Source organism: Ambystoma mexicanum, chromosome 3q (genome assembly GCF_040938575.1).
Source record: "Ambystoma mexicanum isolate Mex_15411 chromosome 3q, UKY_AmexF1_1, whole genome shotgun sequence".
Classification (NCBI taxonomy): domain Eukaryota; kingdom Metazoa; phylum Chordata; class Amphibia; order Caudata; family Ambystomatidae; genus Ambystoma; species Ambystoma mexicanum.
In genome coordinates, this window is record NC_090926.1 from 1,193,838 (window position 1) to 1,209,049 (window position 15,212).

The 15,212-nt window shown below is 47.3% G+C and overlaps 1 protein-coding gene across 1 annotated transcript in view; it reads left to right on the forward strand.

Annotated features, from left to right (window-relative positions):
* Nucleotides 1-15,212, forward strand: part of LOC138582000 (sterol regulatory element-binding protein 2-like) — a 401,726-nt gene that overhangs the window by 345,968 nt on the left and 40,546 nt on the right. The window contains exon 18 of the mRNA XM_069652893.1: nt 13,095-13,206. Within this exon, the coding sequence (XP_069508994.1) occupies nt 13,095-13,206 (112 nt within the window). The remainder of the gene's footprint in view (nt 1-13,094; nt 13,207-15,212) is intronic.

Here is a 15,212-nt window from a genome sequence, read left to right on the forward strand (position 1 = left end):
TGTTCCAGAGGATGGCACCTGCAGTGGATAAAGATCCTCCACCCCCCCAAGCACCCTCCAAGTCTCTGCTTGGAGAAGCGTCTCACCCGCAGAAAGTTGGAGGAAAACGAGTGGAAGGCTTGTGAAGGTGAGTATTTAGGAAGAGAGCGTTGCAGGTAGTTTGCCCAGGCCCCGCAACACTGTGTGGACAATGCAAAGGGTCTTGAACTTAATCCTTGGAGCTACGGGGAGCCAGTGAAGGGATTCCAGCGCCTGAGAAATGTGGTCCCTGGGCTTGAGGCCAAGGATAAGTCTTGCGGTTCTGTTCTGGATGCGTTGAAGAGGACGGAGGGTAGAAGAGGGCAGGTTGCGAAAGAGGCTGTTGAAGTCAGTCTAGCCTAGAGAGAACCAGGGCTCTGGAGACGGTGAGCCTCTGGGGGGGGGGGGGTGGGGAGAAAGGGTGGAATACCTCTGAGAAGGTGCTGTTGGTAGTGGGACTTTTTAGAGGAGATATCCATGATGTGAGACTAGAAGGATAGAGTGGAGTCGAAGATGACCCCCAGTTTTTTTGCCTCGTTGGTAGGTGGAGGTGCAGGGCAAAGGGAGGCCGGCCAGAGCGGGAAGGCATTAAGGCATAGGTCGTTTGCAGCACACCATGACTGAATAGCGGACAGTCGGGTATGAGTGAGGAAGAGGCAGAGGGTAGCCTCAGGAGAGCTGTGTGTTATATTATGATGTATTCTGCAAAAGTTTGGTTGTATGTTTGGAATTAAAATTAATAAAATTGAGCAGAGTGAGCTACGGAGTGACTGCAGACTTTGGCAGACCCAGAGTCTCTCTACAGTGGCCTTCATTTTCCCAGCTCACCCAAGTCTTCAAAAACAGCATTCAGCCGCGGAGCGAGCTGCTGAGTGACTGCAGACTTTGGCAGACCCAGAGTCTCTCTACAGTGGCCTTCGTTTTCCCAGCTCACCCAAGACTTCAAAAACAGCATTCAGCCACGGAGCGGCCGCGGAGTGAGCTGCTGAGAGACTGCAGACTTTGGCAGACCCAGAGTCTCTCTACAGTGGCCTTCGTTTTCCCAGCTCACCCAAGACTTCAAAAACAGCATTCAGCCACGGAGTGGCCGCGGAGTGAGCTGCTGAGTGGCTGCAGACTTTGGCAGACCCAGAGTCTCTCTACAGTGGCCTTCGTTTTCCCAGCTCACCCAAGACTTCAAAAACAGTATTCAGCCACAGAGCGGCCGCGGAGTGAGCTGCTGAGTGACTGCAGACTTTGGCAGACCCAGAGTCTCTCTACAATGGCCTTCGTTTTCCCAGCTCACCCAAGACTTCAAAAACAGCATTCAGCCACGGAGCGGCCGCGGAGTGAACTGCTGAGTGACTGCAGACTTTGGCAGACCCAGTCTCTCTCTACAGTGGCCTTCGTTTTCCCAGCTCACCCAAGACTTCAAAAACAGTATTCAGCCACGGAGCGGCCGCGGAGTGAGCTGCTGAGTGACTGCAGACTTTGGCAGACCCAGAGTCTCTCTACAGTGGCCTTCGTTTTCCCAGCTCACCCAAGACTTCAAAAACAGCATTCAGTCACGGAGCGGCCGCGGAGTGAGCTGCTGAGTGACTGCAGACTTTGGCAGACCGTGGCAGGGAGTGGAGGAGTGGAGGAGCCTGCCTCTCAGCTTGTGCCGTGAGCCCTTTTTTTGTGTGACTTGTGACCCTGCTCGACCACTCTGGCCGCCGTGACGGGACGGTGATCTTTTCTGAGCAAACCTCTATTGCAAGGACTAGGGACGAGGGACCCAGGACTTAGCAAACTACGCTAAATACAGTATAATACTGTATCAGGAATCGGGCAGGCATGACGCCCCCCCCACCCCCGCACCCTCCTCTCCCCTGGAGGTGGAATCCTTCCCTGCCTCCCCCCTGTTTGGTCCCCCGTTTCCCATGCTAGCCTCCCCGCCAGCCCCTGTAGTCCCTAGTGTTACCTGTCCACCCGCTCCTGAAATGGAGGTCACCCGTCGCTTCTTGCGGCCACCGAAGGACGCACCGAAGGAAGCCAGTGCTCTGAAACCGAACTCGGAGAGGAGGGACGAGAAGTCTTCGGTGCCGAAGCGGGTACCGAAGCGGACAATCTCGTCAGACCCGCCTGACTCCTCGCCAGACTTTTCGGTGAAGACCGCAAAGACACCGAGGATGAATCTGTCGAGATGTGATGAATCTCTTCCGGTCAGCCCGTCTGAGGCGCCACCCGGCTCACAGCCACCTCGAGTGACTTATCAAAATCAGCCGGAGCTCGCGCCCTCGAAACCAGCTTCTTCAGATCAGGCTGAGCAAAACTCGCAAGCCCTGTTTACCTCCCTTGTGGAGGAGGAGGCAGGCCTTTCGAGTAATTCATTAGCTCCGGAGAGACGAACCACAAACAAAACATCTAGTCTGGAAAATAACATCTCCAGTAAGAAGTAACTGAAACTTATACTGCTATGAGTCTGAGCGGGGTCAGCAACCTGGAGTGCCGCACGCAGCAAACTACGACTCCAACAATTCCCAAAAAAGGTGAAAAAGTCAGACTGACAAATGCAACGCATATTTCAACTGAAACTTTATGCACTGCTATAGTCCACAACGTGCAAGTGAGTGAGGTCCTGGAGAGTCCAACTGAAGCCCAGACCACTGCAGAGGACGCCCAATTAATAGACATCACCAACAGATCCACTGGAATCATTCCAGTGTCGAAAAACCTCAAGACTGTCAATACTTTGCACGCTCCTGTCTTTTGCAATCCACAGGACGGAGTTGACCACTGCTGTGAGCCAGGTACTTCTAGTGTATCTGGTTCACATGCAGTGGCCGACCAAACGGTGCTAAAAAAGCATGATGGGGCGGCAATTCAAGTAAAGAAAAAAAAAAGATAAACAAGGACCTCAAACGGAGGGTGTGTCTAAACAACTTACCCCCGCACTAATCAAAATATATCGACATAATCCTAACAGGATGAGAAGAGCGACCCTAAAACCAAAAGTACCTTTAAGTAAAAAAATGGGCCCAAAGAACGGACCTGGCATGCCTTTTACTGTTGGAGCAATGAATGATTTCTTTAAAAAGAAATTAGAGACTCGACTGAATCTGCAGCAGGAGTTGTCGGACAGTGAAATCTTGGAAAGTTGCTTGCAAACAGAAACAGAAATGACATCATTAAAAAGCGGCGCAGAAGAAGCTATTACACCTTCAAAACTTTCTGACTCTGCTTCTACAAAGACGCTGACAAAGAGTTTGCCGGCACTGAGATGGCACTACACCAACAAAACTGTAACAGTAAGAAAAGAACAATGTTTGAATGGGGAGGCGAGTGACTGCCCATCCCCTGCGAAACTTGGAGCCAAAAGTACAAGTTCAGTCGAAAGACAAACAATTCTCCAGCGACTGCAGAGTTCTGCGAACACTTCACCAATCCAGCATCTGACACCATCTGAGCGAGGAAACGAGACGATCACAAGCCCACAGAGGTCGGACTCTCAGACGACACTATGCTCATCATCGAGGTCAGGAAACATAATGCCATCAGCTGAGCCTAAGCATGATGAGCGTGTGCGGGCCAGTGCTACAAAGTCAGCAAAAACTCCAACACTCTTACACTCCTATACGCATGCGTAGACTGAGCGAAACACAACTACCATTGTTACAAGACCCTTTCCAACAAAAGGCTGACATAATGACCATTATGTCTACTGTAACAATTGCGATGGCACCTTTCAGTAAGTTATATGAGAGCCTAAATGATACACTCCGCGATCAGATGTCAATGCTGGCCTGTATGCAGCCGAAATTAAACTATATGGAAGGGTACATTGTCGGGACAGGATGCATCCCGATACCCAGGGCAGATGGACCGCCCATCAGGAATGATCCCAAAATAATGCAGCCCCCTCTGGAGCTGCTTACACCGGACAGAGAAAACGCCAAGGGAGGGCCAGACTGTAATGAAAGAAATCCAACACTAATGTTGACTGCCAATTCTGAGACAGACTTAACAGCTGCTCAACAAAAAACAAGAAAAGGTGCATCAGCAGTGGTACAACTGAAGGATCCTCTAGACGAGATAATTGCAATAATAGAGGAAGAGGATGAAGTCTTTCAGGCTGATCGCTCAAACGAGGTAACAGAAGGACTCACTAAACACGCACCAAATCCCTTCTCCTATACAAAGTCAGGTGAAGGGATGAGCAGGCCTGCCAAAGGCTTCCGGGATAACCCTAAGGTTTTTTCCTACGGTATATTCTCTCAGCAAAAGTCGATTGCCCATCTTACTTCCAAGAAAGACAAGAACATGCCAGCTGTGGTTTCTGGCCTACAAGCCCCGCGGCGGCGAACAAAGATGGCTGCAAGAAGAGTAACCCTATGCTTCAACCAAAGGAGGGTACCCCTGCATGCCAGATCCGGGCCACTGAAGTAGATAACAGTCAGGCAAAGAAAACACACCCAGTTCTCACGGTGGATGACCAGTCAGACTGGAGTACGATAACCATCAATGAGATTGGGTACGAAAACAATACCAGGAAAACCCCAAAGATAAAAGTGGGGGAAGTGGAAACGGATACCCCTAGCAAGGAACCTCCGATCAAAGTCCAAATACATGACCAACCGGCATCACCGCCGAAAATTCAAAAAAGCCAAAAATGGCGATTTGGAGATGTATCGAAACCAAGGTCGAACTCGATGTGCACAAAAAGAATGGAACCAGTGCATAGAACAAGTCCGAACATTTGGAGAAATGCCCGACCCTCACCCGAGCCAGCACATCGCTGGCGAAACGAGTTGATGACTGACACAAAAACTTCCAACTCGAAGGTGGAAATGGGTCGCAGAAACGTAATCGCACATGTGCAACACTTTCCTCGGGTGGAATCGAATTCTAAAAGCACTAGAAGATCGGAACCTGAAAGACCCCCAAAAATGGAATCTAAGAAAATAGTAAGCGACTGTATTCTAAGATTGAAAAGCACAAACCCAAATCTGGGCAGAGTGACCATGAACAGAACTAACATCCTAAAAATCCTAATGCAAATTCCTTAAGACATATTCGAAATGAGGACCTCTGGATGGTGGAGCCAAGCACGTCAGGAAGACTCGATTATTCCTATATACATCTCAATTCCAAGAATATCGAATCTCAATTATTGAAGGAAACTGAAACCCTCCTGCGGCTGGGTTATGAACTAGCGGAAATAAAATGTTTGAATAAACAAACGGATTCCTCACTAGACGTTGGTAGGGCAATACCCAACCCCAGCACTTCTAAACCACCGAAAAGAGACACGCATGTTCATTATATCAGCAGGATGGAACATATCCGTCCGGTTTATAAGGAGCAAAAAACGGACACGCACAGAACTCAAAAATCCAACCAGGGGGCAAGAAAAAAATCTTACAACGCCCCCGAAGGCGAAGGACGGATGGAACAGCATCAAACACAAAACGAAAGACATCCCTGTTCCCCAAGGAATGCACAAGCACCAAACAAGCATGGTGTAACAGGGGCAAATCAATCAATGCCCTGGTCCTGGTCCAACTCTAAGAGGACCCCACGAGGTAACCAGTAGCCACGATCAGTGGTTGACGCGACCTATCATCCGTCAATCCATGAAGAACCAACTGATGGGAAAACACCACCAAAGAAGCTTCTAAAACTTGGCTATTGGAACACGAGGGGCTTTTGGCATTTAACTAAAGCAACCGATATGAACCTAGGGCATTTCGACATTGTGTCTCCAAGAAAAATGGCTGACCTCCAAACCGCAGCTGGATGGATATTAAATCATCTATACGGCTGCAAAGAAAGGGCCAGCAGGACGCCTGTACGCAGGACTCTTAACCATGGTCGGAGCGGGCTCCGGAGTTGATGTCGTGGAAACTCTCCCGTCACCGTATTGGATCCAAGCATCAATCTTAAAATGTAAGACACTTTCCGCTGCTTCAAAAGTGGGTACAATCCTCTTGATAAACGTTTACTGGAACCCTGAGTCGACAACAAGTGATGAATTCACCTCAGTCCTCCAGAACCTGATTGGAGAGGCATACGGAAAAAACCGGATCACAGCACAATCATAAATGGCGATTTTAACTCGAAGTGTGAAGGGATTGGAAATTATCAAAAGCCTATAGACCATAACTGCCTGGCGAGAAAAAGAGGAAAACTCCTTGATGAGTTAATGGAAGCCAGAGACATGTATAACCTTCACTGGTATCGTAAAGAGACCAATCTCGAGATCCCGTCATGGCAAAGATGGGAGCAACAAGGGACGATCGACCATACATTCGTCTCGAGAGATCTCCTTCCTGAAATTCACTCTTTCAAGATTGTGCAAACAGCTTTCAGTGACCACAACCTTTTAGTCACAGAAGGTCTAGTGTCCATTGATCAATCTTCAAACTGCTCCTTACCAATAGAGACGTTGGAGAAGGGAAAACGAGTAAAAATCTCTGAAAAAGGCCTCCGTGAGATTGAAGCATGCTATACTCGAATCGATCACAAGAACCTGCTATCTGCAGAAAGGAACAGGGAGGGTCTAGACTACACTCCTCTACTAACCAAGTTCCAGATGTCATCAGCCAAATTATCCAAACCACAGATTGGTCATCCACATTCATATAACAAAGATCTGGTAGAAAAAAGACGACTCCATAGGAGACTGAAAAAAATGCATCAAAAGTCAGCTTCCAACAAAACTTTGGCGAACTGGACAAATGCTGTCAATAACTATAAGAGCTGGCTCATACACAATCGGCATAAACTATACCAGAACGACTCCGAACAGATGTTGCTCGCCATCTGTGGAAATAAGCCGAAGGACTTTTGGAACTTAATCATACGTTCCGTAAACAAGACCAACGACAACATACAAAATAATGTAGGAGAGGGCCGTTGGATAAACCACTTCTCGGTATTGTTTGCACCGATTCCACCATTGAATATAAATCAAGTGGAAAACAGGCCGAGACCCAAAGCCAAAACTCCCTGGGAAATTCCAGACGACAAGGAATCAATCCTCATTAAATTAAGGAAATTGAACAATTCCAGAGCACCTGGGCCAGATGGCATACGCAATCTAGAACTAAAAAAACATCCGGAGTTGTGGGCCAGCATAATGAGTAAAATTTTCTCAAACTGCAACCTTTCCAATGAAGTTCCATCGACCTGGAAGAAAGCTAACATCGTTCCAATATTCAAGAGAGGTGCTACTGATGACCCTAATCAGTATAGACCAATTGCCCTCCTAGACGTGATGGGGAAGGTATACGCATCCCTTGTATTAGACTTACTCCAAACCTGGATTCGCGTTAACAATCATGCGGATCCTTTTCAGAATGGCTTCATAAGGAACTCAGGAACCACTACTAACATATTGCTACTGAGCGCTCTGAAAGCCAAAGTCTTACAAGGTGGCTTTCCCATCTACGTTGTCTTTATCGACCGGGTCCAAGCTTTTGACCAGGTCAATAGACAACGTCTCTGGACAAACCTTGAAGCCAAAGATTGCTCGGATTCAATTCTTGAACCAATAAAAGCACTACATCAAGGAACCTCCATCCGAGTACGTCTCAGCGCCGAGGGGCGCCTATCAGAAGAAATTGAGACTTCAAGAGGCGTAAAGCAGGGCTGTCCTCTGGCACCTACGCTGTACAATTCTTATATCGCAGACTTCGGTGAATCAAGTGCAGCGATCCGACACTTTCCATCATTAGGAGGCTCTAACATAGAGCGTTTACTCTACGCCGATGACATTATTCTGATGGATCTGACGCCTATTGGCTTACAGCGCCAAATAGACAACCTGGTGGCATTCATGGCAAAGAACAACTTAAGGCTAAACAAAGACAAAACGAAAATCCTCATTCTTGGACAGTCTGCAAAGAAAAAACTAAAATTCACATGGCACTGTGAGGGGCAAAACCTGGAAACAGTAAAAGCATTTAAATATCTGGGAATTATGATAAGTAATGACAAAGAGGAAAAAACTATGCAAGAAGCACTATGGTCAAAACTGAAGAGCCTAACCGCGCAAGCCAAGGCTGCGGATAGAAAGTACGGTCGCTTCTCGATCGTTTCAACGTTGAGTTTCTTCAAGGCCAAGGTGGTGCCGGCCCTGATTTATGGCATGGACGCAATGCCATTGGCCCCGGACTTTATATGGGAGAAATATGAAAGCTACTTCTGGCGGTCAGTCCTAGGTCTGGCAAATTCCACCCCTATCGCCTTAATAAGAAGAGAACTGTGTTTACCATCTCTCTTAGTAACAAAAATGAGAGCAAGCCTTATGTTGTACCGGTAAGTACTCAACGCGCCTGAAGCAAAAGTTCTGGACTTCATCAGAAAGGAAATCCAGAACCGCGACAATTGTATGCTCTCTATCTGGGAACAACGAAATCTGACCATCCTAAAGGAACTGGACCTCAACGTGGAGACACTGATCCAAAACCCTAACAAAGTATCGAAAAAAATGCTTGAAGCGGACTGGATTAACACTCAAGAAGTAGCCAATACCTATTCTCTGACAGCAAATATTCCAAGTGTTCCAATGAAGCTAGACGCGGTATGAGGCTATCTTCAGAAATTCCCTGATAAGAGGTTAAGCCGACTGTTCCTGAGGTTTAAATTAAACCAACTGAAAACAAATGAAATCCTGGCTATACGCAAGCAAGCTGAAACGAATATCTGTCGCTTCTGCAAAACTGAGAACAAAATAGAAACCACAAAACACTTGATTCTCGAATGCGCAGGTCTGGTGACAGAACGAGAACAACATCGATTCCTTGCAGACCCACTGAAGAACTACTCTACCTTAGACATGGAAGATCTATAGGCAATGCTGTCCGGTGGTAACAACAGGCGCTTTGTCATCGGAGTGACTTTGTTCTTTAAAGCTCTGAACTTGTAACAGATCGACCAAGCGAAGGGAAGTCTAACCCCCAAAGACATACAAAAATCACATCACGTCGAAGTCCCTTCTTCTTCATCTGAGAATCGGGACTGAGGTCAAGTCAAGTAAAGGAACCAAATTAGGATACGATTTGAAGGTCATAAGGACTTTCTTCCTTTTTTGTAAAAATGGTGATACAATTAAAACAAAAATAAAAAAAAATAAAAAATTGTTTTAATAAAAAGAGAGCTGCGTGTCATCCGCGTAACACAAGTTGTAGGTGAAGGTGGCTATCATACGGGCCAAGGGGCCCATGTAGCCATTGAAAAACCAGGGGGATAGGTTAGATCCTGGGGGGATACCGTACGTAGAGAGTCATAGGGGAGAGGATGGACCCCAATTCCACCTGGATGGGCGGTCGCAGAGCAAGGAGGTTAGCCACGCCAGTGCCTGATCAGTGATGCACAGGGTATCGCAGAGATGTGCGATCAGGGTGTTGTGGTTCACTGTATCGAAGGCATAGGAGAGGTCGATTAGAATGAGGACAGAGGGAGAGTTCAAATGAAGGTTTGAGAGCAGATCTTCACGTGTGTTCAGAAGAGCAGTTTCCGTGCCTCTGGATGCTCTGAAGCCAGACTGGCGGTCATGGAAGCAACCAGCAGATTCAGTGTGGAGGGTAATCTGAGAAATTGCCAACTTATCAAGGAGTTTGGCCAGGAAAGGAGTGATAGAGAACAGGCGATAGTTTGCTGGGATGGAAGTGTCGGCAGAAGGTTTTTTTGAGAGGGTGCACAAGGGAGTGGTTAAGAGCAGTGGGGAGAACTCTGGTGGCGAACGAGAGGTTGCAGCGGTCAGCCAAGGCTGGGGCGAGAGCGTCAATGTTGTCCTTGATGGTTTTGGAGGGACAGGGGTCTACCTGTTTGGAGGAGGCTTTCATAGCCCAGACTTGTCTAGTGACCTCCTCAGGTGTGACAGGGGTGGTGGAAGAGAGAAGGGGAGTGGTGGGGGTGGCCAAGGGCAGTACAGGAGTTGTTGCTGTATGAGGTGCTGATGAAGAGAGAGAGGATAGGATGTCTTGTGTTTAAGGGAAGTGTGCAGCCAGGGCAGAGCAAAGGGCCTGGGTGGGTGCAATGGTGGAGGAGGGTGCGTTAGGGTTTGCTAGTTCCTTGCAGACTTTAAAAAGTTTGGCCATGTTATTGGATGCCGCAGAGATGCAGGCTTGAATAAAGACTTTTTTTTGTTGTTGAAGATGCAGAGACGGCAAACCAGTTTGTCAGAGGGTGTGCCCGAGGAATCCCATTTCAGTTTGGCTGCCTTCACTTGCGTTTAAGGGCAGTCAGTTTGGAGTGGTACCAAGAGTTGCACCTTTTGGTAGGCTTCAGTCGTACCCTCAGGACAGGGACCAGAATATCAAGAGTGTTAGAAACAGAGGTTCAAATTAGATAGGGCTGTGTCAGGTTGGGAGTCAGCTGCAGGAGTAGAAGGAGCAGAGTAGGCAGAGGCAAAGGCAGATACTGACACTCTTTTCATGGGTCGGATGACCTTGTAGACAGGAGGCTGTGTCGTGCTTACCGATGCAAGAGGAGAAGAGAGCTTCAAGTGAGGAGAGAGTGATCAGGCCAGCAGAGCAAAGTAGTGAGAGGATAGAGGCATGTCAATTGAGAGGAGAGCATCCAAGGTGTGGCCAGCAGTGTACGTTGGGCCAGAGGGTAAAATGGAAATGGAGAGAGAGTTGCAAAGATTGCTTAAAGGTCCTGAGGAATTGGGTGAGTGGAGATGGATGTTGAGATCACTCAGTAGGAGGAGTTGAGAAGAGAAGGAAAGGAGAGAGGAGGCCGTGTCAGCCCATTCCAAAAGGAAGAGGGTGGGTTGACCAGGTGGCCGATAGGTGGCCAGCAGGAGTGAAGAGCTGAGGGTTAGCCTGCAGACCAGGGATTCAAAGGATGAATAGGCCTAAGTGGGAATGACAGACACTGGGATCCCCTCGGGGAAGATCATTGCTACTCCCCACCTAGTCTGTTTGGTCTAGGCAGAGAGAGTATCTTGTAGCCTTCTGGGAGAAGTGTGTCAAAACTCGCGACAGAGCTATCCTTGAGCAAAACAAAAAGGTGATGGCTGGAAGGTTTTGAATTGATCATAACCACAGGCTTAGCTCTGGGAACCTCCAGACCATCGTTTTCCAGCCTGCCAAGCCATTACAGAAGGGGAAAAACCATACGCAAATCAGGATTGGTCCTACCCCAAAAGTGACCGTCCATCCCAAACTGCTAAGTCACATCCCTTCTGCACGAGACCACATGCATCCCAAGACATGTTTCAGCCTTGTTGGGAATCATCAGTGAGGAGTAGCTTGGGTCTCTAGGCCGGGAAGACTCGGAACCCACCTCTTTTGATTTGCTATTGTCACCCCAAGTGGGACGTGTTTGCCTAGACGTGGGTCCTGTGCCTGCTGGGCCTAGATACCCAAGCTACTCCTCACTGATGACGCCCAACAAGGCTGAAACATGTCTGGGGGTGCTTGTGGTCTCGTGCAGAAGGGATGTGACCTTGCGGTTCGGGCTGGACTACCCCTTTGGGGGTGGGACCATTCCTGATTTGCATATGCTCTTTTCCTTTTTGTAATGGCTTGGCAGGTGAAGAAAGATGGTCTGGAGGGCTGCCCAGAGCAATGCCAGAGGTTAATAATAATTCTAGACCTTCCAGCCATCACCTCTTTTTTGTTTTGCTAGAGCTATCCTTGAACCATGTTTCGGGGTGGGCAAGAACTTCGAGAGCCAGTAGTTCATGCAGGATGCAGATGTCAGAGGAGTGTTTGACAGCGGAGCGCGTTTTAAGCATGGCGATGTGAAGCGGATTGCCATCACTGAAAGGCTTATGGGGGTGGGGGTGCACAGGGGACAGTGATCCTCCCCATAAGTGGCAAGAGTGCAGAAGTGACAGAGGTAGAAGGGGGAGGAGGAGCCAAGGCCGGCAAGGGAGCCGGGACCGCAGTGGTTGAGAGAGGAGCCAATGCAGGAGGGACCAAGGGAGCCCCAGATACAGTGTTAGTGGGTGGCAGGTTCACCAAAGAGGAGGAGGCTGACAAGGTTGTCTATGTTGAGGTTGGCGGCAAGGAGACCGTGGCAAGGATGGTTAGGAGGCGGCAAGGGAGCCAAGGTGTGCACAGCTGGCAGGGGGCCCGGGATGCTGAAGGAGATGGAGAAGGGAAGTTGATAAGGTTGGGGAGGAACCTATCGGAGTAGAAGGTCCTATAGTCTCTCAGTACTGATGGTCTTAGGGTCTGATCAGTTTCACCATGAAAATTTGCAAAATGCTTTATTTGCCTCCAAAACGTCACAACAGGGTTCAAAGCAAAAAGAAAGGGTGCTCCCTTGAAGACTATCGAGGGAAAGCCGCAAAAAGATGATCTTTCCTAGCACCGAATATCTCGGTTAATAATTAGCTGATGTCCAGTTGATTAACCATGCTATGTCAACAGGAGGTTTTTCTATCCTACTTCCTGCATATTCTTTCATCAAGGTGCATCTTTCAGTCCTAACCCAGCTCAGATCCTCCTATCCTTTGTATCGCTAATTTTCCAAGGCTGCTACTGAGAGGTTGGTTTGTAGAAGTCTAAATCTCTCACCGTCAAACTTTTTGTCATTGACCACTAAATATTAAATAAATCCTCTTACTTGCCTGGAAATAGGACACATTTTAGATATCCTCAAAAGTTATCTACCACACTAAACCATCACGCAGTGTGAAATCTCAGTGTGGTACACAACCGCCCAGATCATAGCATTTTTTTAACCATAGTCTCGTTAGAAGAAAGGTTTGCCACTTGGTTGATACTCTTTCTTGTTGCCATCACTTCTACCAAAAAGAGTAAATGAAATCTGGAATATCTTGGTTGAGAAATTGTATGCAATCATTTTTTTTTAATCAAAAAATCAGACTTGTTATGCTTTTTCCTATTCCCTCCGAAGCTTCTTTGACTGATGGCCAAGAGATGAAAGGCACTTTCAGTGTGAGCCCCCAAAGCCTCATGTGTGAATCTGGATAGCTGAATGTATACTTTTCTTGCTGCTGTGCTATAAGGGTATGTTTAGTGTCCTGGACTTTTGTATATATGTTTGGGGTTTCCTTTCTGCTTGCATTCTACAGTTACTGCACAGTGTCCTGCCAGTGTGCTTCAGTCTTACTGCCGCTGTCTTCCTTTCAGGTGTTTCTGCATGAGGCCACTGTGCGCCTCATGGCTGGAGCAAGCCCCACCCGCACCCACCAGCTTCTGGAGCACAGTCTTAGAAGGCGAGTCCCTCAGGGAAACAAGCAAGGTAAGCAGCAAATGCCAATTGTGGATGACTGTTTAGGGGGAGGTTAGATTCTGATTAGGATTGGGTAGTAAATGCATCTTGAGTGTTAAAATGGTTTATTTATGGAGATGAGGTCTGTCTGCCCCACAAAAACTACATTTTGTGGGGCTCTTATATTTTCTCCTTAGCGTCATAAAAAGGCTCGGCTTGAAGGTTAAGGACCTCTGCCAAATAAGAGATTTGTTCTGGTGAATGGGGGTGTAGTATACTTGGTATGTGTGGCGGTGGCTGTGTAGGGTGTGATATCAACGAGAATCTGCTGGAAGCAATATAAGATTTTGAGGATCTATTTGAAATGGTTAAGCTCATTAGTTGGGTAGAATGTGGTCTGCTAGTAGGAGCAAGGTAGATTCACTGGTGCAGACGCTGTGAGGCTAAGGATAGATGATGAAGGGTTATGTTTTATTGCAACGGCCCCTACTTGGAAGAGGTATCCGCTTAGTAGAAGGGACTCTGGTTGGGTTAAATGTCGGTTTTGGAAGCTGAGCCCTTTGAATTCCAAACATACTTATATATTGCAATAAAGTGGTCCTGTTTTCCTAAATTGCGGTGGTGGGAAGGGGTGTTTTTTTAGTAACGGGTTCCACCATCAAATGGGTTTTGTTTTGTTTGTGTGTTTCTTTGGCTGTAGCACTCTGGTCCACCGACTGGGCGAACTACAGACAATAGGAAAATGTTAGGGTGTCCCATTGATGTCTTTTGGAGGGAAAGCAGCAAAAACATAATCTTTTCCGAACACAAAAGCACACACACATCCTGCATCCTTGACTGAAGTATTTTACTAAGCCCGATGGAGAGGACATAGACTGCTATATTGGTGCAGGTTGGTTTTTTTTTATTTTATTTTTTATATATTTTTATAGGAGACCTCCTAGGATTTTCAACAACCTCCCGCCCCTCAACTCTCACCATGTTTCAGTCATCGCCAGATCTCTTAAACAATTTAAAAATGACTTTATGTACACACGTGTATGCCGCCTTTTGCCCTCCACTTTTGCTCTCCGCCGAGCAAATGACAAAGATCTGACAGTGGGGACCTGTCTCAACCGGAGTGCAAATGTACTAGATGCCAGGCATCAAATTACAAACTGGACCGACATGAGCTCCATAGCATATAAGATTGATCCTGGGTTATTCTTAATGGAAACACTATCATGCCCGTTGGTTAGCCACCTTTTGTCAGACCCTGCCTGTGAAGGGCATGGGTCCTGGAAGATGGCACAAAAATGGCTATTGGTTAAGCCTGATATACCCTCTACTGTGAATAGACTCTGCACGATTGGCTGTAGGAGTAATCTGACCCGTATAAGTATGCTCAGTCAATGGGATGCCCTGTAGTTCTGACCCTTGGAAGGAAGCCTACAAATAGGTCAGCTGTGTATCTTGAAGTCTTGAAGTCCTTTCCAGAATGTTCTCTCTGGTGAATGGACTGCTGCTATCTCCCTATTTGTTGCTTATAGTTCTGTTAAGATACATTTTCAGAATCAACCCTGTGGACAGAATCGGAGCCACCCTATTCCGGAGAACAGGAAAATACACAAATGTTTAGCCCCACTCCATCAATGGAGTGTGTCTGAGCAGTAAGGTTTATTTTCAGGGGGATGGTGAAGGGATGAATAACCAAGGGGAGGGGTAGGGTTGCTTAGCAGTGATTTGTATGGGTTATGCCAAAGCATTGTTTTGTAACATGAAAAAAGGGGACAAACCACCCAGAAAGCATATTAGTATATCCAAGCATGTATAACGCTTGTGAATGATCTGAAGTGTCTCAGAAGGTAAGGAGAGCAGAAAGGGCTGGTTGCATCCTGTCACTGCTCTAGAGGCCAGATCTCTTTCTAGATTGATTATAAATATTGGAATACTTTGCAGAATTGGTTATGAATCAGAGAAACAAATTAGGACTGAGAAAAGGGGAGATAGAGAAAAAGGGCGACTATCCCTACCGGTCTAAACCCTATCCCTAGGCA